We start from the raw sequence: 24,365 nt of genomic DNA, 5'->3' as shown, positions 1-24,365 counted from the left end.
TGTCTGCTGATGAAGGCATGTGCTCAGTCCTGGTACTCCTGGACCTTAGCGCTGCTTTTGACACCATTGATCACAAAATCATGTTAGACAGACTGAGGCACTGGGTGGGGATCTCTGGTACTGCCCTAGAATGGTTTTCATCCTACCTGTCAAATAGGAAGTTTTGCGTGTCTGTAAACAACTATGTTTCTTCGTTCTGTCCAGTTAAATATGGTGTGCCTCAGGGGTCGGTCTTAGGACCCATTTTGTTTTCCTTGTATCTGCTTCCCCTTGGACATATTATCCATAAACATGGCATTTCTTTTCATATTTATGCTGATGACACATAAATGTACTTGCCCGTCAGATCCACAGACCCTGGAATGCTGAGTTCACTTACCGACTGCCTTTGTGAAGTTAAAAAATGGAAATCAAATAATTTCCTCCAGCTTAACTCAGACAAAACAGATATCCTGGTCGTTGGGTCCCAGCAGATGGCCCTAGTAAATCACATTAAGCCTGTTGCAAAGAACCTTGGTGTCTGGCTTGATAGTAATTTAAATTTCGAGCAGCACACCACAAAGCTTGTTCAATCATGTTTTTATCAACTTAGAAATATAGCAAAAATTCGATCTAAGTTAACTTTTAAGGACACCGAGACCATTTTACACGCCTTCGTCTCATCACGCCTGGATTATTGCAACAGCCTTTTCACTTGTTTAACCCAAAAATCTACTGATCAACTTCAGACTGTCCAGAACTCAGCTGCCAGGCTTTTAACCAGAACAAAGAAATATGACCACATTACCCCTATTTTAGCTTCATTACACAGGCTCCCAGTATGTTTTAGAATTGACTTTAAAATTCTATAGATCACTTTTAAAGCTCTTCATGGCCTCTCGCCTTGTTATATTTCTGACCTTTTAGTCCCATACGCACCAGCACGTACCTTGAGATCCTCGGGCAGAGGTCTGTTGTCTGTTCCAGAGTCTCGACTGAAAACTAAAGGGGACAGAGCGTTTGCTGTCAGGGCCCCGAGGCTCTGGAACAGCCTGCCCGAGGAAATCAGGTCGGCTGAGTCAGTGAACTCTTTTAAGTCCCTTCTTAAAACATACTTTTATAGGAGAGCCTTTCCTGATCTTATTTGACTTTATTTTATCCCTTTTATTTAATTCTATTTTACTAATTTTATATTTATCTTAAACGTGTATTTTAGTCTTTTCAACGTTTTCATGCTTTTATCTGCATTGTTATTGTATTGTTTTTGTATTATTGTCTTTTGGGTATTATTGTCTTTACACTTGTTAAAGCACTTTGTAACTTGTTTTTGAAAAGTGCTCTACAAATAAAGATTATTATTATTATTCCTGATGATGAAAGAGTTGAAGTCAGGTCTCAGCTGGTCTCAATGCACACTTGTGACTTTCTCTTTCATAACCTACTCACTTCCATTGTGGAATAAGACCAAATTTGGACACATTTTCACAGTGAGTCTGCCAGAACAGTAGTGGACCTCCCTGTGCTCTGTTGTTCTTGCAGCTAAACTACATGTAGCTGCTCTTTACCGTCATCGTGTGAGATCTGAGCCCTGCCTATAATCTCATGCTTTACTGTGGCTTCACGAGGAGGTGATGTACCGCAGAGCACACTGCTGGGTGCCTCACACACAATCAGTGCATTAACTACACAAAAATGCAAACCACTACTGAGCAAGTAGTGGTTTTAAGTGCCAACTCTGCCCTAAACCTGCTGCACAGAAACACTGTTGTGTCATGGAGCAAATGAAATGTGAGGCATAGTCCAAATGAAGGAATAATCTAATGTCCCACCACAATAAAGGACTCTGGTGGTGTAGGGTGGAGCGTGTCCTAGCACCAAACACAGTCAGCAAACACACCTTACATAACCCCTATCCCTTCATTATTGTAAAGCTTTGCTACATTGCACACTCAAACATATTCTCACCGCTAGAGGAATCAGGGTCCATTGGGTCCAAAACAAAAGATGTACCAAAGTTAGGTACAATGTGCAGATGCACCAGAGTAAGTTTGAAGATGATAATGCACACTTAATGTGAGACTGTACAGCAGAATTCAACAGTAAAACTCAACACTCTCAGGGGTTTTTGAAAACTTTGCTGATATAACTTACTTGGTCTGGTAGCCTATGGTGGCTAATTTTAGCTAATGGTAGCCAACTTTAGGTACATATTTGCTGCATAAAGGACATTACTGATTCGGTTTGCTGACTTTATGACTCTTCTCCACTTGTGCTACTGTTACATTAAACAAAAAACATTTTAACTAAACACGACACTTTTAGCTGCAGTGGCTGTTAAGCACAAGTTAAATTGTCTTGTTTAATCATGGGACAAGCGGATTCATGTGTATGACAATTAAAGTTATTATTAACAGGCGCGGGTACTGATGGATATGTGTTCAGGAACGCATAACATTGCTTTCTTAATGTACATAGTCATGTTTTACTTTTAGAAAGTGAAATGTATATTTTACTCCCAATCATAAAAGGAGAACAAAAAGACCAAAATAAGTCATATTTCAAGTATAGCCTATGTAATGTGAAAATGGGCACATATGAGAGCTTCCAGTGTTTGTATGTGTTCATCAGTGGGAATGAGGTTGGAAACAACCATAAAACGTGGGTTAGCTCAGACTAATGGGAACCCAGTTGCTGTTGGATTTTTTTTTTAGATATATTTGAAATCTGCTGAGGGAAGCAATGGAGTCTACATGCTGCTGGGATCAAACTTTCAAACCGCCTGATCAGCTATCAAGGAGTAACTTGTCATTTTGTCTGCGCCCAGGACAGTTAAAATCAAGGGAAACTGGACTTGGTTGTCGTTTAGTTATTTATCTTTTATAATAAGATTATATCTTATATAATGAGATAAATAACAGTATGAAAAATATTATCCATCTAGTCAGATCAATAAGGGAATCTCTTTCAGCAAGTTAGCAGATTCCACAAACGTTCTGCAGAAACTTTAACATTAACTTTTACCTTTGGACTACGTTAGAAAACTCTGCAGTCAAATAACCATGCCTCAAATAACCATACAGTTTGTCAATTTGACGTTTATTCTTTAACTACCATTATGAAGTACTGTTAAAGGCGCAATACTGTGGTACAAAACCAGATCTCATCTGATGTTGATGATGTTAAACAGGTATAAAACAAACAAATTGAAATACTTATCATAATAAAATTAACAAAACAAAACACAGCCACACAGGGACAAGATTCAACTCAAAAGTACATTAAAATTCTGCATAAATTCTGCATAAATTAGACCTAAAGCACAATATTCCAGAGAGGTAATATAAAACTGTACATGACAATACATTTGCAATACATTACAATATTTATTCAAATATGCCAAAATAGCACCATGAAGTAAAAAATTCTCATCCAAAACCCACACAGTTGTAACAGGAAATACTGCATTCGTAATATGAAAGCACGGGAAGCATTTACAGAGTGTTGTAGACAGTCTGTTACCTGGGTTGATCTTAACTGGACGGCAGCCTGATGATGTACTGTGAAAGAAAGGTTGTTCTTATGCGGCTTCATGTCATTACTCTCTTAACTGTGGTTATGTTTTGATCAAGGTAATTAAATTTGTTGCAAAATTCAAGACAAATCTTTAAAATTGTAAACTACTCTATGTTTTATCATGGTGACATGATGCTTGTGACGGCCTCCTTTTATCTCTTTGACTTTCTAACAGGAACAGTCATTGCTGATGACAGATCAGTCACAGGATTCTAATTAGTCATTTTTTGCATGAAGTCCCTCCCATAGTCCCACCCTCCTCTCTCTGACCCTCATCTTTCTGTTTACTGGCATGTCATTGTCATTCATCCTCCTTCCCCTGACATGTTGAGGTGTTGTGAGGAGTAGTACAATTTTTCTGTCCTAATCTGCGTGTTCCTTAATTCACAGGAAGTTGTTGGAGATCTGACGTTGGTGGTCAAACAAGTCCTCAACCTCGGCACTGTAAGCATCACCTGAAGAAAACAGACAGAGAGTGAAGACGAATACATGGCAACATATAGGGGAAGTGCTGAGGATTTGTGTGCACTGAAAAAGTCCCTGTACCTGCATGGCATCCAAACATGTAAACTCGGGCTCCATCGTATTTGCACCGGCAGCGCATAATGTTGTTCTGGAAATCAGACTCAGCCATGTCTAAGGAAGGGTTGACCTCCACCTGTAAATATAAAATAGATGAGATATAAGATGCTGCAGTCAGTCATTCTCCTCACAGTTGAGTACAGTTTTCAGTTCAGATTTATTAACGTGAAACTTGGTATTTTTCAACCTGCACCCTATTTTCCTATGTTTTTGTGTCTAAATGACTAATGGGGACAACTATTTTTGAAATTGGTCCAGTATTGAGCGAGACCACTGCAGTCGACAGCAGCAAAACAGGGCTGTTATTCTTCTGGGTAATTGTGCACTGTCAATGTCCATCCAGTAAAGGTGCTTGTTTTTGCTACTGACAGGCTGACATTATAAGTGTCTGACAGCATTGTGGAAAAGGACCCTTTATAAGACCTTTTTATTAAAGAGTAAGATCATTTTTGTTTAACTGGAAATAGTCTTTAAATACACCAGAATATAACCTCCCTGCTGCCTCTCTCACGGCCGACCCTCCTCTCACTCATCTCCCGATATTTTTACATCTAATTCTGTGAATTAAGTGTTTATTTAGACCAAACCAGAATTGTTGATTGTTGGAACAGTGTAAAACCAAGACCGTTTTATTTTATTTCTGTCGAGTTTGAATGAAGTACGATGATCTGTGAGGTCAAATGACTTTATTTGTAAATATGCAAAGACTGATGGAAATGTATTCCCACACTAATGCTGTTCTTTTGCTTTACTTGGAAAAGTGCCTGTGTCCTGTCAGGCACTTTTCCAACATATACAGCATATACTTAGGATATTCACCTTCCACCTGCATTGACTGTCAATGACTCCTTTCCCTGTCTGGGAATAAAGATTCATAGTTTAAGGAGAAGCAGAACAAATCTAAATGCAAGCAGGGGCTGTTTGAGTGCGAGGGCAGGGCTTTGAGGGAAAGCTTTACAAAATCTGAACGTGAAATCCATAAATAATACTTTCAAATTGAAAGACCAAGATAGGAAAGAAAAGATAGGAAAATTAGCCCATAATACAAACACTATAAAATCAGTTTGACCTCTGATTATGACTGCTGACGAAATATCTCGACAACATTCTTGCAAATGTTTGTCCCATGGGGGAGCCTGAGGTTGCCTGACAAAGTACCATGAACACTGCCAGGAGTGTCTTTTTCATCAAGTAAGGGAACAAATGAGATAGTAACAGTTTACTTCAGACAGTTAGGAAACAACTGGTATTCCGTGGGGCTAACCACAGGATTATTGTCTTCTGCATTTCTATATGGCTCATGATGTATAAATTGGGGGTTCAAGCACGGCATGACATCAGTTTCCACTGTTATCTCCATGCAGGGGGAAAAAGGACCAGAGATGCAGATGACAGTTTTGGGTTCGGATTCAAGTTGCAGCCTGTCATTAGGCTGTAGCCATGGTTGGTTGCCATGGCTTGTTGTTTTCCACCCTGTCTGTCTGCCTGCCTGCCATATATAAGAAAAAACACACAAATGAATTTTCCTGATGCACACATCAAACAGATAACCTGACCACATATTCAACAAAGCAACCCAGTTTAATTTTTTTAAACATACAGTATAAATGTTGTGGTTCCAATTATATTTACAGACAAAAATTCAAGATGTAAAATATTCATAGTTATGATACTTTCTCATTACGTTTTCAGACAAATTCGGTGTCAAGAAGTTCATATATTTTTAATTTAGCATGTTGAGAGCAGCCAATGATTTCAGCACATATGTTATAGTACCGGTTTAAAACACCATATTAACTTGGTGGCAGTTGATGCCCTTTTAAAGGCTCTTGTAATAATGTGAAACAAAGGGCCCACAGCCTGTTTTACAGAACAATGAAAGGTCGTCACTGTCATGTAAAAGACGTTGAGGTTGTGCAGCTGATTTTTAAATGACGGAGCAATCAGGAGCAATCAAGCTGAGGTGGACGTGACTCATCGGCTTAAATGTATAGTCCTAAAAATGGCTGCCACCCTGTGTCTCTTAGTAAAGACCCAAAGAAACGCCCAGCTGCATGAAAGACGGGAGATCATCCGTGCCCTCCTTCCATCTCTCACTTCTTACACAAATTTACGAGCAGCTCAACTACTGTTGAACCACGATCCCAACCGCACAGTGCTGCTGGATCTCGTCGCCGTGGCAACAGAGGATCCCTGCTTTACGGCATGTATGTGGTTTTATCTCTCAACACGAGGCTCGTCACATGTATACAGGCTCTCTCTCTCTCTCACACACACACATACGCACACACACTCAAGTTAAACTTCTTCTCATCTTGATTTTATGTAAACACTCAGAAAATAACTGAACTGTAAACATAATCATTTTGCTGCCACTAAGCTGTCAGGAAAAAAAATAGAACAAATGACATGGAGGGAGGATGGATGAGTAGTCCCCACAGCAGATTGCATGTCTAGAAATAGAAGAGACATGCGACATTGAACCAACAAACTTTCAAACATGAAACTCAGTAGAAATGAAAAGTGCTGACAGAGCTGTTCCATAGCAAAAAGGCCTGTACTTTCTGAAAGAGTAGACTAATAGCAGGTCTACTTTCTATATAAATCCAGACTAAATTCACTTTCCTTAAATACGCACACACCCCTAAAACTACATACATACTGTACACCTGAAACAGCCAAGAGCCATTTATCTGAAATTATAGTCTTTAATCACAGCTTTTATCTCTTGTGTGCCTTCAGATGTTGAAACACCAAGCCCTGTGTTTGCTCTGTTTTTTCTTTTTCTCCGCCCTACCAAAGAAGTTGTGTAAGCTACTAAAATGATTTAATTTCACCATGAAGATTTGAGTGTGGATAATTTTTTCCCGTTGCATTTTTATTGAACTAACAATTTCACAATGAACTCTACAGACTGCTGAGCAGTCTGCTTAATAGAATCAGGAGTTAGAAACAAAGCCTCCAAACCTGGAAGATGTATTCGCCGGGTCGTATGTCTGTGATGTCGATCCACTGGCAGTCAATGTCGTGGCGGTAGGTGTCCCAGCAGCCGACTGAGATCCCTTGCTCTCCCATGTTATAGCAGGCATACCGTTTATGGATACCTTTTAGGAGAAAATAAAACAGTTGTGAGGAGAGGTAAAAAGAGAAGACCATGTTGTATAAATCTTCTTTGCCGTCAGTCACTGTGGATGTGAATTTCTACCAAAAGCCTGAAATTATAAGAACATGATTTAAAAACTAGATCTTTTTTTGGGGGCCGTCAAATGAATAGAAAGGATCTAAGCTGCATAAAGCTGTCTGGGTTTTGTGAAGCCAAGATGAATTTAGGCTTGGCCTCCGATCTTACAGCCAGTCTTTGAATGCTCATTATGGGATTTCAGCATTGCACTTTTATGTATTCTTGAATCCCTTGTTTGTCACGATTCTGCTCTCGTTTCCAGATTTCCCTCAAAAAGCAGATTTGTGTAACATTAATATGCCATTTGTCGTACCGTCAGGGCAATAGGTGTCCTCCAGACAGAAGCTGGCCTTGTGACCTTCAGCCACCTTGGTCCCATTGATGGTCAGTAGATCATAGTGAGTGAACACCTCAATGCTGTGGTAGTGCCTGAGAATTGGATCAGAGTGGCAAAATTAAGAAGGAAGTAAAGAAAAAGTTATCAGAGTAACAAGGAAAGATCTCCATTGCTGCTGTTTTTACAGTTCATCATTATCCTGTGAAATAAATATAGCAGCTTTAAATCCTATCACGTTGTTGCGAAGGCGTCAAACAGACACAGACAACAATTGTAAAAACACAAGTGGGCAGATAGATATCAGTTTGGTGTCGCACTTTCTCTCATTACAGAGACATTCCCGAAAAAGACTGTACCAGAAGCTGAAAGTCAAACCATGTGTTTGCTGGTTGGGGAGGTAGTGATTGGGTTGTGGCTGGGAGAGACACCGAGCTGTGCCTCTCCTTTTGGGACGCAAAACCACAACCACTGAGATAAGAAGCCAGGCGGCTCTGAGTGCAGTCATGCCTCTGACTGTAACAACGGGTTGACCAGTGAGGAGGATGTTTATTGTAAACATCATTTTGGAGGATAAAAGATTGTGTTTATTGCTTTAAATAACATACTTTATTTATGTGTTTGATTATTTATAGTCTAGATCTCAAAAATCTCACTGCACTTTCCATTCACATTTTGCTGCAGACATGATATATCTTTACCTCCGGTAGCAACTGTGTCCTTTGCAAAATTCTTGTTTTTCTTTTGCCACCCCATAATGATGCTCACTCCTCTGCCATGGAGGAGGTTATGCAGCTTTTCTTTTTTAACCAAACTCTGAAGCAGCTTAAATCACCACATAGTTACTTCCTATCTGGTTGAAGGTGTAAAAAAATGAGCAGCTGTTGGTTCAAATGAAATCCTGAAAGCAGCTTGGAGCAAACACTTGTTAATTTCTGGTTCAGGTTATGGAGCCTTCGTCCTCCCAGTCTCACCTGTGACACTGGTGCCACGTCCAGCTTTCTCTGCTGGCTCGGGGTCGGAAGTCGGCGCGGCCCACGTTCATGATGCGGGAGGAGAAGCGCAGCAGGCGGCGGTGTCCATAGGGCCAGTTCATCCGGGCGGCAGAGGAGGACAGGCAGTTCTCCTCATTAGCGCATGTCAGCAGGTGGAGGGGTCGGTCCTCCAGGTATGCCGTCTCTTGGACGAGCTGGGCATCCACGACAAGGTCCGGAGCAGCTACAGGGGTCAAGACACAAGACTTAATTTCACTGTCTTTGCACTAAAAATACGTTTTTGTTCATGTGTTTGCTGTTTTTTGACTCACTTTCTACACACGTGACGCCTGCAGCCCTGCCCTCTCCTCCTCTGGGACAGTAGACATTTGTGTTTCTGCGACACTGCTGGATGGACATCTCAGTGCCGACGCAGTGAGTTCCACTCAGAACCACCTCACCAGCACCAGAAGAGCCAGGCCAGTACCAGGTCTCCTGCACAGAGACACAAGAAGAATTAAACACTGCAGCCTCTGCAATAAAGAAAAAAAACTTTTTTATTAGGAACTATCAGTGCACATGATCACATTTTCCACTCTTACTCACAATTTAAAAACTGCGCGTTAAATGTTCCCAGCAGCCCCCCCCCCCCCCCCCCCCCCCCCCCCCCCAAAACACATTCATGCTGCCCTTTCCATGCACAGTTCTATTTTCAGCTTGTTTGCTCTGTAAATTTCTCCTGATCTCTCTTTGCCTCACTTTCCCTCTTTTATTTTCGGTTTGCTGGAAGTGGACGTTTGAGAAGCCTGTAATTACCTCAGGCCTCGGTAATAACACAGCACAGGCACACAAACAGCAAGACAGAGAGGGAGAAAGAGAGAAGAAAATACTGGAGCACACAGAACAAAAGCAGAAGCAGAAGAGGAGCCAGAAACTTGCAGAAAACATCAACATATTCTATTCTCTTGTTTACCTGATGAGCTCTTGAGGCAAAGCCCAAGCCCAGCTGTCGACAGACCACCATGGCCTCGTTGATGCCCCAGTTCTCACTACAGACGGAGCCCCAACGCTTCACCCCTCCAACCTCCATCAGCACCTCCACACGACCCTCTGCTGGCTCTCGCCCTCCTGCCAGACGCACCTGAGGGTTAAGAGAAGGGAAAGTGTTTCCTTGCTAGTCCGTAAATACTGCTAAACGCCTGTCAGTGAATATGTAGGCATGTCTCCTCTTGTTTCTTACCGTGGTCTGCAAGCCAGTGCTGGGGACGTTGCAGCGGACCGCCACGTCCTGGCTGTGTTTGCAGGTGTAAAGCGGCACCTGTCTGTAGGTACACTCTGTAATTGACTTCTCCCTGCCTGTACACTGCACGCTGTTCATGTGGATTAGACCAGTACCTGCATAAGAAGAAGGGCGTGGAGTGACAGTTCATTGATTCACATGTGTCTTACCACACACACACACACTCTAAAACCTGATGGCTCTGCACCGCACATGTCCACAGAGAGGTATTAAGACCCCAGACAAGATCCGGGCCTCTGATGTGGTTCTGAAAGTGAGCTTAGCCAGAGAGCTTTCTGTCTAAATTATTGTACACTCGACTGCACACCAGGGCTGTGCTTTATAAACTAAAATAGATACCAAATTGGCAAAATGGAAATCTTTCAACACATCTATGTTTGTGTAGGTGTGTGAGGCCCAGGCTAAAGCCCTATAAAGCCCTATAATTTGGATTTAAATAGCTAATGATGTCATTAAGTGTAGCTTCAAGTTGCTCTTCTCTTACTGCACTACCCATTAGCTTTCTCATCGCTCCTGCGGCACACAGAGTCATCTCTTATATCTTGTATGTTCACATAACTCCGGTAAACTATCCTGAGACATTAAAAGCCACAGTGCTCCATTTAACTGTGTTCATTATTCAGACATAATTGCGCCATAGCACCTACTTTAATAGAGCCCTAAAAGTAACACTCGAGTGGTTTCCATGAGTTCCTTCATTAAGTAAAGACAAGGAAATGCACCCACCATTATAAGAGATGCTATGTGCTCATTTGGGCGGAAAGATAATGTGAGGAAATGAACGTGATTACAGAGTTACTACAGAGGCACGGCAGGAAAGAAAAGACTATAACTGAGTATGTGAAAAGGGGGGGGGGTCTATATCTTAGGAAAATCTTTCAGTCCAGTGGCTATATTTTCGTGCCCACAACAAAAGCAGTGCCAAAGTAATCACAATGTGTCTGAACCTTTGGTCTTGCTCAGTGCTGATTGCCTGACATCCCGGTTTCAAAGCTCAGCTAACTTTTCACATACAACAGGTTTATTTTGACAACAACACAGGGCATTGTTTTAGTCGCTGGAACGTTCCAGCATAGTTTACACTTGTATAATTGGTCATGGGGAGAGTTCCTCAACAATTGGCTTCACCGATAGAAGTAGAAGTCAGCCTGTAAACATTTCCTCAGGGTTTATTTGTCTGCATGGTTCTTGGAGTGCTGCGTTTAGCAACAGACATTTAGGCTGAAAAGTGTTTAGTCTAAAGGATCACTGAGCTAAACTAATCATGCTCAGAGTGCATGGCACTAATTCAAAGTCTGTACCATTTAACACGTATCAGGTCAGTAGCCGGGGGTCTTTTTACACTCTTAATGATTTTATGAATGACTTTATCTGTTCACTATAGGACAAGGGGACAAATAAAGACCCAATTATAGTTTTGTTTAGACATAGATGACTCCCACCTAGACCTCACTAGTAATGGTGAGTAAAGCTATGTAAATGAATCACTGGAAAGCACCAGAAAGACTTCAAGGTACAGTTTGACTTTGTGTATACTATGTGTGTGGCTATGTTTATGTGTCCTATCTCACCCTGTCCGAGCTCAGCCCTGGTGAGGGCCTCTTTGGCCGTCCCAAAGCCCAGCTCTCTGCAGACCACACTGGCTGCAGTGATGCCCCACAGGTGGTCACATACAGTACCCCATTTCCCCTCCTTCAGCACCTCAACACGGCCCTCCCCGACCCGGGGCCCGGCCTTCAGACGCACGACTGCCTGAAGAAAAATGGAAGAGTTTAGGTGAGTAATGGAAGTTTGTGAAATGATCTGGAAATCTTATTAAAGTCTGTCTGGATCTGGATAATTCAGGTTCAACAGAAAACTGCCAAATAAACTATATTTCAGTCTTATAACATTTGTTTTATATGTGAGTGTTAACTGTTCAACAGCTGCACCAGGTGACATTTCTTGAAGCTCATACACAAAAGTGTTCAAATCTGAATCTGAGATCCTCATCTCAACACAATGCAACAGACTGATTGAGGCTAGCAATTATTATTTTTAAAGGAATAGTTTGACATTTTCACTCTCTTGCTTAAAGTTAGTTGAGAAGTTTAATACCAAAGCCTGGAGATGATTACATTAGCTTAACACAACGACTGGAAACAGAGAGAAACAGCTAGCCAATATCTATCTGAAGACCCAATAAAACTGCAATGTGTGTGTTTTGGTAAGTATTAAACAAACAAGATATAATGTGATGTAATTGTTGAGCTAAAGGTGCCAGAAGGCAAATTTTGCAAGGACAGACAGTTTCCCTTTTCTGGTATTTCTTGGCATTTGCTTTAGCATTCTCGCTAGTTTAATATATAGACTTCAAATGTAGGAACTAGAGTCATAACCATAATATTATTACAGTATTACGATAACATGTTTTGTAATTTATCTATTTCACTGTAATAGTTGACATTTTTGGAAATAGCTTGTTTAATTTCTTGCCGAGAGTTTGATGGGAAGATTGATCTTCCGTCTGGTTAGCTTAGCTCAGCCTATACATTGGTGGCAGGGTGCAACACCTAGCCTGACATTGTCTGAAGATAACAGAATCCACCTTCAAGCATATCTAAATATTAGAAATTGTTAACACATCTCGTGTTTAATTTGTGCACAAACAGACGTGAAAAAGACAAGTTGTGTTTGTAAGGAGTTGATGTGCTGATACAATGACTTCCCAGGAAAAATAAAACAGCACAACCCTGTAAACCACAACCTGTGGTTTTTACATACGTTGTTACAGAATAAACAAAATTTAGAGGTGCTGGTAACTTAACTGTTATATACTTTTAGAGTATTAAACACTGGGCAGAGTCAGGCTTGCTTTTTCCCACTACTTTCAGTCTTTACGTTAAGCTGAGCTAAGCTGCCTTCTGACTGTAGCTTCAACTATTTAGCTAACACACAGATTTGAGAGTGGTATTGTCTTATCTAACGCTCTGCAAGAAAACGAAAAAGCATATATCTTAAAATATCAAGCTATTTCCTTAATTTTTTACACATTTGTTCACAATCTATATGGTTTTACTTCCCCCTCCACACTCACTGGCACAGCAGGTGGAGCAGGTGCTCTACCATAGCGTGCAAACTGGGATCCAGGGACACAGCGGACCACAGCGTGCATGCCACCACGGCACGGGATATCACTCCTGGCGAGTGATGGCTGTGCCTGGCACTGCGATAGAGAGGCCTCCACTCCCTGACACTGCACCTTCTCCACCCAGTAGGCCTTCTTACTGATCTGTGTCCTCAGCCTGGGTGTGGAAACAAGTGGAGGAGGAAGACAAAGCATTGAGAGACACAAGAGATATGTTGTAATTTGTCACATGACTTTAAGTTATAAAGGTACACCCTTCAAAAAGCAGTGGTTGATTTTACCTGGAAGACGGATCGGCTAACTTGGAGTCCCACAGTTTCCTGAAAGAAAGAGACACTTTTACAATTGTGGATCTATACATCCCGTAGACTAAACAACCGGCAGTCCTGTGCACTCCCACAGTCTGCTCCTGTGCTCCTCCTCAATCATCCTTTCTTCTCTTCGTTGACATCTTCCAGTCTGTCTATCAAACCTTAAATAAACAAACTTCAAACTACAGACACAACGTGCTGGAAAGGGTGTGTGTCTCTTTGGATAAACATAGCCCCTATGTAGGAGACAGGAGGTGAGGAGGAGAGAGGGATATTTACAATAACGGATCACATAACTCTATCTATCTTCCTTTCTTTGTCCTCAGACCACCACCTTATTGTCATGACAATTTTTAGATCTTCCGATTCTACATTCATGGGTATTTCTGTTTCTGCGTTTGTCTATGTGTCTACATTGGATGTCTGGTTTGGGACATCCATGTGGGGAAAAAAATGAATACGCCACTACATTAATCCCTGCGAGAAGCCAACACCTTAAACTAGATTCGAATCCTGAAGGGAAACAGTGTGTATACACAAAATGAGCCCCCCACGCCAGGGGCACACGCACACGCACGCACACACACACACACACACACTTTGCTAAAATCTAAAAAAGAGAATTCAATAAAAGAATGATTCACAACCCAGTCAAAGTCTGGGAAATGTCCCTCTGTGACACACACACACACACACACACACACACACACACACACACACACACACATTAGAGCAGACCACTAGGCCAGTGTGACCACAGACAGGTGCAGTGTGACTGACGCCTTTCATGAATGTGCTGGAATTAAATGAGTCAGAACACCAAGTATAGACAGGAGGAGATATTACCGTACAACCAGATTCATGATGCAATTAAATATTTGGCAACCTTAAACGTGGAACGTTTCCTCTCCAGGAGAACCCTTAGAATCCTTGTATTCCACAGGTTATTATGCACAGTCCCAACATTAGATGAGAAATGTGTTGAACGCTGGAAGGGCCTAAAAGGAAGCCCACAATCAGAAGACTGTAGACCATATGGAACATGTGCACCACAAATCATCTACAATCAGGCCAGAAAGTGAAGGGCAAACTGTGCATTTATCTTTCACAGTGAAAGGAAATTTCCACCCTCAAGTTTCCACAGTCACATTATTTTGTGATTGTGTGTGCAGCAGTCCATCAGTGGAGAAATGTAATTTAGACAACTGGCCTCCTCTGGTGGATACATTTCTTTAAAAAAAATATTTTATATTTTTATATCTATCTCTTCAGCAGCTAAATGCTCCGCTGTGTTCACCAGCCAGCTGCTAATTTTGTCTGTCTGCTGTTTGGTGCTGGGGAGGTAGTGTACAGTGGGTTTATCAGAGCTTTTGTGTTGAACAGCTGCCTGCTGCTGGAGAGCAGTGAGAGTGAACCTCAACACTAAAGATGTTTAAAAAGCCCGTAGAGCTGGGGGGAAATGTGAGTTATGTGAAAAATTCTCGGTAGGTTCATTACAATTTACATAAAAAATATATTGTATATTGATATAAAATGACAGTTACAGTTATTACAGAACAATTTCAGACACTTTCGTGAACCTTTATACTTCTATTTCTCTACATTTTAGAGGAAAATATTGTACTTTTTTATTCTCACTATTTAGTTGCAACGTTTTTTTACATGTGATCAGTCTATGCACGTGATAAAACATTACAGTATCTATCTTTCTCTGTTCTTTATTTCCTTCCCATCTGTCCTTTCTTCTTTCTTCCTTTTTTCTTTTACTTCTTCTTTCATTCATCCCTTTGCTTCTTTATTTCTTTCATTCATAACCCCTTCTTTTCTCTCTCATTCCTTTCTTCATCCTTCCCTCCTTCCTCCCCTTTCCCTTGGTTAGCTGGTCTGAAAGCACGAACATCCCTAAAACTAGAGATACCACCTCTGCAAGGGAATGTGACACATAAAATGGTATATCTTAAGGATATGTAGAAATGTAGCCAGTGTTTCAGGGTAGATTTTTCTTCTTGTTCATGAGAAGTGACAGATTCCTCTGGTTTTGTGTGATGTAAATAAGTATATGTGTATGGTTGAGTTGGGTATTCCTTGTGCTTATGCGTGTGAGCCTATGTGTGTGCGTTTGCACAGCTTAAACTGTTTCCTAACTCAATGGTAAATCAAAATGAAAGAGACAGACTCTGAGGGGGTGTTAGTTCATGGTTTGGAAGAGGGGGAGGAAGAGGGAGAGAGTGCTACCCATATAATTGCCTGCTCTGCTTGGCAGTGTCTAGTGTGCGGTCGAGCAGTAGCATGTCGGTTCACACACACCAGACGTGGAAATATGCACGTACATATCAACTTTCCCTGCCTTGCCTCTGTAAAAACAGAGCTCTTTAAACCCCCAGCATCGTTACCAAATGTTATGACTGCATGCTGGGAAATAAGGAGCGAGTGATGTAAGACAGAAGTCTCTAGGGCCACTTTTATGAGCACTTCTCAGGAAGAGGAAAAACAAGTTCTTTTGGTTTTCAGACACATTTCAGCCATCCCAGTGAGAGTTAAAAGCAAGCTGGATGTTGCTTTTTGTCAGGTCGGAAACAGGCTGGAGCTGAGTTAAGGCTTGCTCGGTCTTATGAGGAAATTTAAATGCAGGGATGTGAACACACAGTAGCAATCCTCAGGCACAACAGACAGGTTCTGACCACACCACTGTTGAATCTTCTTAACCAGGAGAGGATTTTCTTACTTCTCAGGATCTTCAGCTCAATGTCGTGATGCAACTCTGACCACACCATAAGCCACACTGGAGAGAGGAACTGACAGGAAAGCAGAGATAACCTGTTATTACACAGCATAAGGCAAACTGTCTGACTGGAACAATCGGCTCACTCAGGAGACAGTAGGTTGCCACACTGACTCCACAACAGCCTCTAGACGGTCCCATCAACCTCCATGGAACGAAAACTCAAAGGGGTCATAATGATGTACTTTCCATGAAATGTGGGTTTTAGTATAATTGCCACAAAGGCATAAAAGGTCTTTAAAAAAGTCACTACTGAGGAGGGGAGAAGGGGCAGGGAGTTAAAGTAAATTAGAAGAACTGAAGAAGTTACTGTCAGCTATAAAGAGAGTGTGGATGTGATGAAACAAGGGAGCTGGAAAATGGCTTTAGCGCTTGCCTTTTGTAAGCACAGCAAAGTGGGGGAGTATTTTAAACATCTGTAAAAATGCACTGAGCAACTTAACAGGCTGAGACAACGCCAGTCACACCAAAAAACAACCACAAGGTCAGAGGGGGAAGTGCTGACACAGCAAAAGCCATGCAGCAGGTTCAGTTGAGAGAATATTCTAGATTAGAGGATCCCTCAGACCATAATTACAGCTGTTCCAGCGGACACAAACCCCAAAGAAGAGCATGGATCTCTGCCCGCACAGTGGGTGCCACCAGGAATATATTACTCCATGTATGGATCAATAACAAAAATCTATGGCCACTCATGCAGCTCTGTGAGGCTTAAAAGCACAACAGTGGTGTGAGCAAAATGCTAGTATTAGCATGCTAACATGCAACAATGACAACATGCTGATGCTTAGCAGGTATTATGTTTACCATGTTCGATCTCTTATCACAAAGTAGACCTGAGGCTGATGGGAATGCCAGCAGATTTGCAGGTATTTTGTCGTAATTTCAAATCAAAATGTTGACCTGATGATGGCGCTAGATGAAGAGTTAAGGGCTCATTAAAGTTCTTACATTTCAAAGTGAAAGTTTGAGCCCGGTCTCATCTCAGGGCATCAAATACCCAAGCTTTGAGACAGCCTGACAAAACATCGGTATTTGATGCACATGGTCCCCTTCAGCTTTCATACGAGACACCCTAGTCTCTCAGGTAACTCCAATGTAACCCATCTGCCACATAATGTACTTCTTTCAACACAAAACACGATGTTTTCCTAAACCTAACAAAGTAGGTTTTCGTGCTAAAACTGCATATATACCACATATTATAAAGGCGTTTCATTCAGAAGGGTACCTCACACACTATAGCTTTGTCAGGCTTACTCAAAGCATCCGTATTTGATGCGCTAAGACGAGAACATGTTGAAAGTTGTATCAGATTTCAAGGTAATCTATCTGATATAGTCAAGACATTTCTCTCAAAAAGCACAAATGTGACACTCACAGTGGTGCTAGAGTATAGGCCAGAGGATCACCAAAGTCATTACATTTTCTGTGGAACATAAATGTCCTATTCATCCTGGAGATGTAGTAAAAATTTTGATAAGCTGGCGGGAATTATGGAAAAGTCAGGACATCACCAAAGCTATTAGGATTCATCCTGTGGGGACCATGAATGTCTGTAAATTTCATAGCGAGACATCCAATACGTTCTGAGACATTTCACTAAAATCTAAAATTTCACCCTAATGGTGGCGCTAGAAGAAATGTCATCAGGAATCATCAGGTAGGCTTCCTCCGCTGGGAACAATGAATGTCTGTACAAGCTGTCATGGCAATCCGTGTTTGTGGAGATGCATCTGACTGCATTGCTATAAATGGCACTTGTTGTTAAGTGGATAAGATACGTCACAATTTCTACCTCAGGGAACATTTTCAAAAGGACAGTCACCAACATAAAAATCTTGTTTAAAACACGTGAACAAATGTGGCACCAGATGCCAAAGGTCCACCTCATGTTGCTTGTTCTCCTCTCCTCAGCTGTTTACTGTCGGACGAAAATGGCTGCTCCATTCATCTCCCACAAAGCTAGGGGGAGGTTTACAAAATACAAACAACATTCTCTGGCTTGGTTCAGTCTTTACACAAGCTGCTGGTTGGGCTTTTGGCACAGAAACAGGATGTTTCTCCAGACAACTCTGAGGTGTTTTTCAGTGTTGTCCAACATTCTGAGATTAGATATAGAGAGTTAGTCTGATGGACAACCAAGCCACAGTCTTGATTACGTTTTTGCTCCATCTTTGACTTGAAAGGGCTCCTAGCTTGACCAAAAAGATCCACTTAATTAAAAGTGAGGGTAGTGAAGTTTCTCACATCACTGTATCTAAACAACACAGCTCTAAAGAAGCCTTTATAGATAAGACACTTTCAGAGAGGGTTATTCATTGCTAGGCTGTGGCCTTGGTGGTGAAGAGGGCAGCTGAGGAGAAATAGCCTGTATCCTGCTGCCGAGCAGAGCAGACCAGAGCAGACCAGAGCAGGACACAAGGGGTAATTATTGGTGACATGGGGAGACAGATGGTGCAGGGCAGGCCAGCGGTCAGTACAGTTGTAATGTTAGCCAAGCCATAAAAAGACCTCTGTGGGCAGACAGACAGACACACAGAGGGTTGTGTTCGCGTGTGCACAAGTGTAGATGTGTGTTTTTGTGTTTATTTGTATGTGCATGTGGATCTTGTACATGGTTTATGTAAGGTCTCGTATAAGGTGCTGTGCGATGAGGGTGGAGGGAGGGATGTATTAGCGTGTGTGTGTGTGTGTGTGTAAGTGAGGTATTAGGGTTTTGATGGTATGTGTGTAAGCGCTTTGAAGGTTTGTGTAGGGTGCTTCAGCTGGTATTCATGGCTAAAGTTAGACAGATGAGCTGGATTTATAGGGGAAAAAAATTAGCTCAACAGCCTGGGATTATTAGTTGAGCAAATGATTTATGTTTGCGTGACAATAAAAGTGTTATGAAAACATAAATCAAATAGAAAGCTGAAGTTCAGTGTCTTTTCATACCTAGACTCTGCACTAGCTTTTGTAACTCAATGGGTTTTCTGTTTGTTTTCTGTCTACTAAATGTTCATCTATGACTGTATTTTACTACATACTTAAATATCAGCACGTTGTACTTTTAGCAAAGAACAAATAACTAACTAGCTAGTTACCAAACAAAAACGGAAACTAGCTAACGAACAAATCATCATTTTCTTTTTGTTAATATGACAAAATGTTAAAATTTACTGTCCAGTTCAGTAAGATACTCAGTTTGATTTTACCATGCATTAAATTTGGCCACATGTGGGCAGCCAAAACAAGCTGTGAACACAACACTGACATGTACCTTCCTAGTTGATTTGGCTGTTAGCAAACAGTTTGTTATTTAAACATCCAGCAGTTATGGAGCAACTTAACCATCCATTTGGAGTCGTGTTTCGGCCACTTGATGAGTCCAATGTTCACTCTCTAGTTGTTTTTCTCTACCAACTCCTGAGGGAAATATCTGAAATGTCCACCAGCTAGCTGCTAACTTTGGTGTTTGATGCTGGGTAAGTAGTGTAAAGTGGGTTTAAGAGCTTTTTGTTATTATTATAGACTAACGATATTGATAGAGACAAAGAGATTCCTCAATAGTATATCTCCTTACTATAGGTTGACTAGAATTGAGTACACAGATTTTCAGACACACTACTCTGCATTAGAAAGTGCCACTGCACACAGTTTTCACTGGGGGTTTCTTAATTATATGAGATTAGAAAGCATGTAAAGGTTTCATGTAAAGAGACACACCATAATGATGATCATATTCTTGTAGTCTGGATCTGACATTAATAACATACTCTCTGAGACTATTTTAAAAGTCTGCATTAAGGCCCACTCAGCCACTGGGGCAGACAGGCCTGCCGCTAATGGCTAATGCCACAGTGGACATGTCGTGCCAAGTGTGGTTGTACTAATGACAGCACTTGTGGTTAACCTCTACTACAGAGGGGTTGCAACAGCAATCCAGGCATGGGGCCACCTAATCCATAAAGGGATGTGTAGTCAACCGCACTTTTTCATCCCTTTCATAACCACACACACTCTTTCTCAATGTCCCATTCTCCTCTGTCACTCTGCAGTTTCCACTCTCACATACTCACCTGTAGGCATTTTGGTCAAACACTTCTGCAGCAGGGAATCCTAACATGCCACATACGACACGGCTGCTGCTGAGGTCCCAGCCATGGTTACACACATGACGCCACTTCCCAGCATGCTTCACTTCCAGCACTCCTTCTGTCACCAGACCGCCATGGTTGCTGGACAGCACAGGCCTTAGACGAGCCTCCTCTAGATGAACAGATCCCTGTCCGGGTGAAAACATTAAAGATGATAAATAATTGAGTACTGCTTCATCCTAAATAAAGACGTTGACTGAAATTTTGCCTGTCAAAATCTCTGTCACACTTTTTAAAGGCGTCAACCTCAACCCACATCAGCCTTTGTCAAGCACATTAAAGGATTAATTTGAGTCAATAAACATGACTTTGTTGACTAATATATCCGCAGACAGCACGCAATGGAGAGAATAACATGATGATGAAGATGATCTGCAATGCCTCTAATCATCCACATTACATAGGCAACAGGAAGGAAGCTAACAGAAAACAGAGTTTGTTTAATGTTTAATGTGTCGGGATACGTGTCATGATGATTACACAACGGTAAAGAAAGTGTAAACTCAAGTTGCAAGTTGAAAAGAGGGAAAGTCAAACACAAGTGATAAATGTCTGGCAATTTCCTCTGGTCTGAGTTTCTTGCCCGTTTAAAGAGTCAGGACTTGATCCTAAACTTAAGGGAGGGGTGGCCCAAAGGTTAGAGAAGCGAGCTTGTGACTGGGAGGTAAATAATGGGTAAAATCTGGGTGTGGAAAATAAACCAAGCAGTGCTTGCCCTCCCTCATTTGAGCAAGGCCCATAACCCCAACTGCTTAGTGGCCAGCTTCCACTGTTACTGGTGTAACAGTGTGAATGTGATCACGGCCTTCCTGCAAAAGAGAGACTTCCTCTCAGTGAAGCTCCCCTGAATAAATTAAGGTTAAAAAAAAACAAAGGCTGCATAAGACCTAGATCTAGAACAGATCTGGTGGGCTGTGGCTTGACAGATGACATTTATGTATGGAAGTCGAATCAAGATTGGACTTCTTCTTTTGGTGTGTAGGCTACTAGAGGTTCACTGTCTACATGTATGTGTTTTTACCTGTGTGTAAGTCTCCAGTCCCGTGTCTGGATACACAGGCTCTGGTTCGACATGGTTTCCGCTGAGCTGCTGATGCCTGTCACTCCATTGCTGGGGTTGGGGCTGCCTGTCTACCTGTCCGTCTGTCTCTCGTCTCACTGCTTGTGGACTGGCCCTTGCTGTCTCCTGTCTCTGTCTGTAGGATGCTCCGTTTGCCAGATGTGAAGGCAGCTGATGCCCTTGTGGCAGAGCTGAGCTAACCTGCGGGCCTCGATTCCGTCGCAAGATCTGGATCTCGTGGCCATTTTCCTGCGGCGAGATGCTGCTGCGTCGGGAAGAAGTTGGGTTGCGATGGAGGGCGATCTCATGGCCTCTTGCAGAAGAAGAGGAGATGTGGGACGAAGCTGAAGGGGACACAGACTGTGGTGGTGGGTTTCTCTGTCTTGGCTGGCTTGGTTGGCGCCTGGAGGATGAAGGGGCCTCCTCCAAGGCGACAGGGGGGGAGCCAGGTCTCCTTTCTGGGCTGCAAATGACCCCCAGGTCCTCAGCATGGGTGCAGTCATTGATTCCCCAACCATTGGAGCGACATTCTGCAATAGAGAGCTCTGTGCCCTTGCAGCGCACATTGTCCAACCAGATCAAACCTAACAGCAAGAAAGGGTGGTAAGTCATTGAATCAGAAGATATAAGTGTTCAGAGCTAAACCTCATTGGCTTGACATACCTTGTCCCTCGCCAAACTTGGCACTGTGCGCCCAGGTAAAGCCGCGTTGGAAGCCAAGCTGTCGACACACCACATTGGCCAGGTTAAGATCCACCTCGTCATCACACACTGTGCCCCATGCGCCATTGTAGAACACCTCCACACGTCCCTCGTTTGCACCGCGCCGGCCTGCGCCTGCTAGACGCACAAGCACCTCCTGGGCAGGCAGCGGCGGGGGGGAGAGGAGAAGCAGGAGGAGTGTGGACAGGGAGCTAAGGCCCAGCATCCTGAAGAAAAGGGTGATGGGAATGAAATGGAACAGTGCAGAGAAGATGCACATGATGCAGGAGCCCCTAAATATATAAGCATGTTACCACAAAAATCCCCAAAAAGTCACGCAAAGCCATGAAACTCACATTCCATACTCTGACAAAACATATAATTAGAAACTTCTCTTCTAACCCTAATGGGACATTCCACAGTAAAATGAAAGATTGATAGATGTTTTCATCCTTTAAAATAATCATCAGTCATTTACAGGACAGTCAGAGGCTTGAGAGAGGTTGTGAAAATGTAGCCCTCGGTCTGAGCCAGTCAGGGCAGAGGGAGTAATAACCAGAGCTAAAAGTAGCCTCTCCATCCAGCCAACGGAAACTTTGGCTTTCCGCAAACCCTCAAGCTTAGCTGCATGTATTTAGCCAACAGACACAAGCAAATAAACATTGTCATAAAAACGTTCTCACACATAAATAAAGCGGCAGGTCTGAGCCTGTGAGAGACATTTTAGTTAATGAGTGATGATTAATTCTGCCAACCAATCCTAAAACCTTTTCTTCTAACAGACGGAAAGAAACTGGAGAGAAAAGGAGCGAGAGGAGACAAGATATGAAAGACACCTTATAGTAAATTCATCTTTCCAGGGGTCAATCAAATTCTGTTGTCCATTTACCTACATATATACATACATGCAATAGTACAAACAAACGTGTAAATAAAAGCAGTAACTCAGACTATTGAGGGCACAATTAAAGGTGTCAAAGAAGAGATGAGTGTGGATGAGTTCAGGCAGCTGCTGTGATGAAATCTTGAATTATGAAGGAAATATGGACTGGGACAAAATGTGAAGTCAAGAGATGAAAATGCTGATGAACTCACCTATCTGTTGATCTCAGCCTTGAGTCACCAGGAGAAAGAAGGAATAGAGCACTGGAGGAAAAGAAGGCAGTGAGTTTGGTCCTGCTGTCTCTCTATTCTCCTCTTTTCCCGCCCTCTTTCTTCATCTGTCACTCCCTCAGATCTGCTCCTTCATCCACACCTCCCATTTTCTTCATTTTTTAAAACCCCCTTTCCTTCTTTTCATCATGTCCCATTTGTCCTTTTCCAGCATCTATCAGAGAAAATGTGGAAAAGGTAAATTGACCAATGAAAGCACAAAGGATAGACAATCCACACATAATAAAGTATATGTATTTCTTTGTTCTGCAGCTGCCAAATCACACTATCAAGATTAAGATGATTTTGCAATAATTTGTGCATCAACACAGGCTTGTTTGCACTTGTTTTGCCTCAACACAGTATGTTGCTTTTTTGCAGCAGGTATCAGTTAACTCAAACCAACCTCTTTCCTACAGGCTCCTCACATGGTCCGCATACATAGGACACATGAGCTCAAGCTTCTAAAAGACCATGTTTTTATAAAAGCCCCTTCTTTTCTCTCCTTTTGTTACAGTTTCATATTCATATTTGCTTTATTGTTTGTGTATAGGACGTTGTGTATCAAAATCTTGAAGATGAGACCCAATCTTCAGTCTCATCTCACTGAAAACCTTAATGTGAAAAAAGAAAAAGTAACTTTTCCCTCTGATGTCTGAAAGGGTGAGAGGGTGTGCGCTTTTATCCCACACAATGGTAAAATCATATGCACAAACTCGCACACACAAACACACACACACACACACACACACACACACACACACACACACGGCGTTGGCAACATTCCATGCTCACAGTTAGTGGTGTCATGAAATAAATACTGTGTAAGAGCGGAGCTGCCTGTCTGAAGTATTTCTCTTTGCATAAAGTTCAGTTTCATAACATCCTCAGTCGTGGCACCTCCTTGCTCACCGGCTCTCTCTAAGAATAGAGACAGCCGGTGGCTCCATATTTCAGTAGAAGAGCAGATATTCCTAAAGATCAGACTATAGTGCTTTAACATTTAATGAAGTGAACCTAAAATGCAATACTTAATAAAACAAAACTGCTCAGTGATTTATATAATTAAGGGAAAAATGGCTTGAAAAGTTAAGCAACTCTTTATTTTGATTATATAGGGCCGTGTTTCAATGTCCCTTTTGTTGAAATACTTGATTAATCTTCCTCCA

At 42.0% G+C, this 24,365-nt stretch overlaps 1 protein-coding gene across 2 annotated transcripts; it reads right to left on the bottom strand.

The window, feature by feature from the left end:
• Positions 1-3,816: 3,816 nt before the first annotated feature.
• Positions 3,817-23,343, bottom strand: LOC123970338 (lysyl oxidase homolog 4-like). Of its 2 annotated transcripts, XM_046048339.1 has the most exons (15): positions 23,140-23,343; positions 22,006-22,271; positions 21,304-21,926; positions 20,205-20,410; positions 13,332-13,370; positions 13,000-13,207; positions 11,495-11,675; positions 9,864-10,018; positions 9,597-9,764; positions 8,956-9,118; positions 8,624-8,867; positions 7,629-7,744; positions 7,102-7,238; positions 4,099-4,210; positions 3,817-4,007 (listed from the first exon to the last, which is right to left on the bottom strand). In XM_046048339.1, the coding sequence occupies exons 2-15, from the start codon at positions 22,268-22,270 to the stop codon at positions 3,937-3,939; spliced, it is 2,688 nt and encodes an 895-aa protein (XP_045904295.1). In that variant the 5' UTR covers position 22,271; positions 23,140-23,343; the 3' UTR covers positions 3,817-3,936. The 2 variants fall into 2 exon arrangements, with proteins under 2 accessions (XP_045904295.1, XP_045904293.1); XM_046048337.1 differs by lacking the exons at positions 3,817-4,007; positions 4,099-4,210 and adding an exon at positions 5,311-5,623.
• Positions 23,344-24,365: the final 1,022 nt, after the last annotated feature.

This window comes from Micropterus dolomieu, linkage group LG04 (genome assembly GCF_021292245.1).
Source record: "Micropterus dolomieu isolate WLL.071019.BEF.003 ecotype Adirondacks linkage group LG04, ASM2129224v1, whole genome shotgun sequence".
Classification (NCBI taxonomy): Eukaryota; Metazoa; Chordata; class Actinopteri; order Centrarchiformes; family Centrarchidae; genus Micropterus; species Micropterus dolomieu.
The sequence above is the reverse complement of the archived record's forward strand: the minus strand, read 5'-3'. Positions and strand labels throughout refer to the sequence as shown.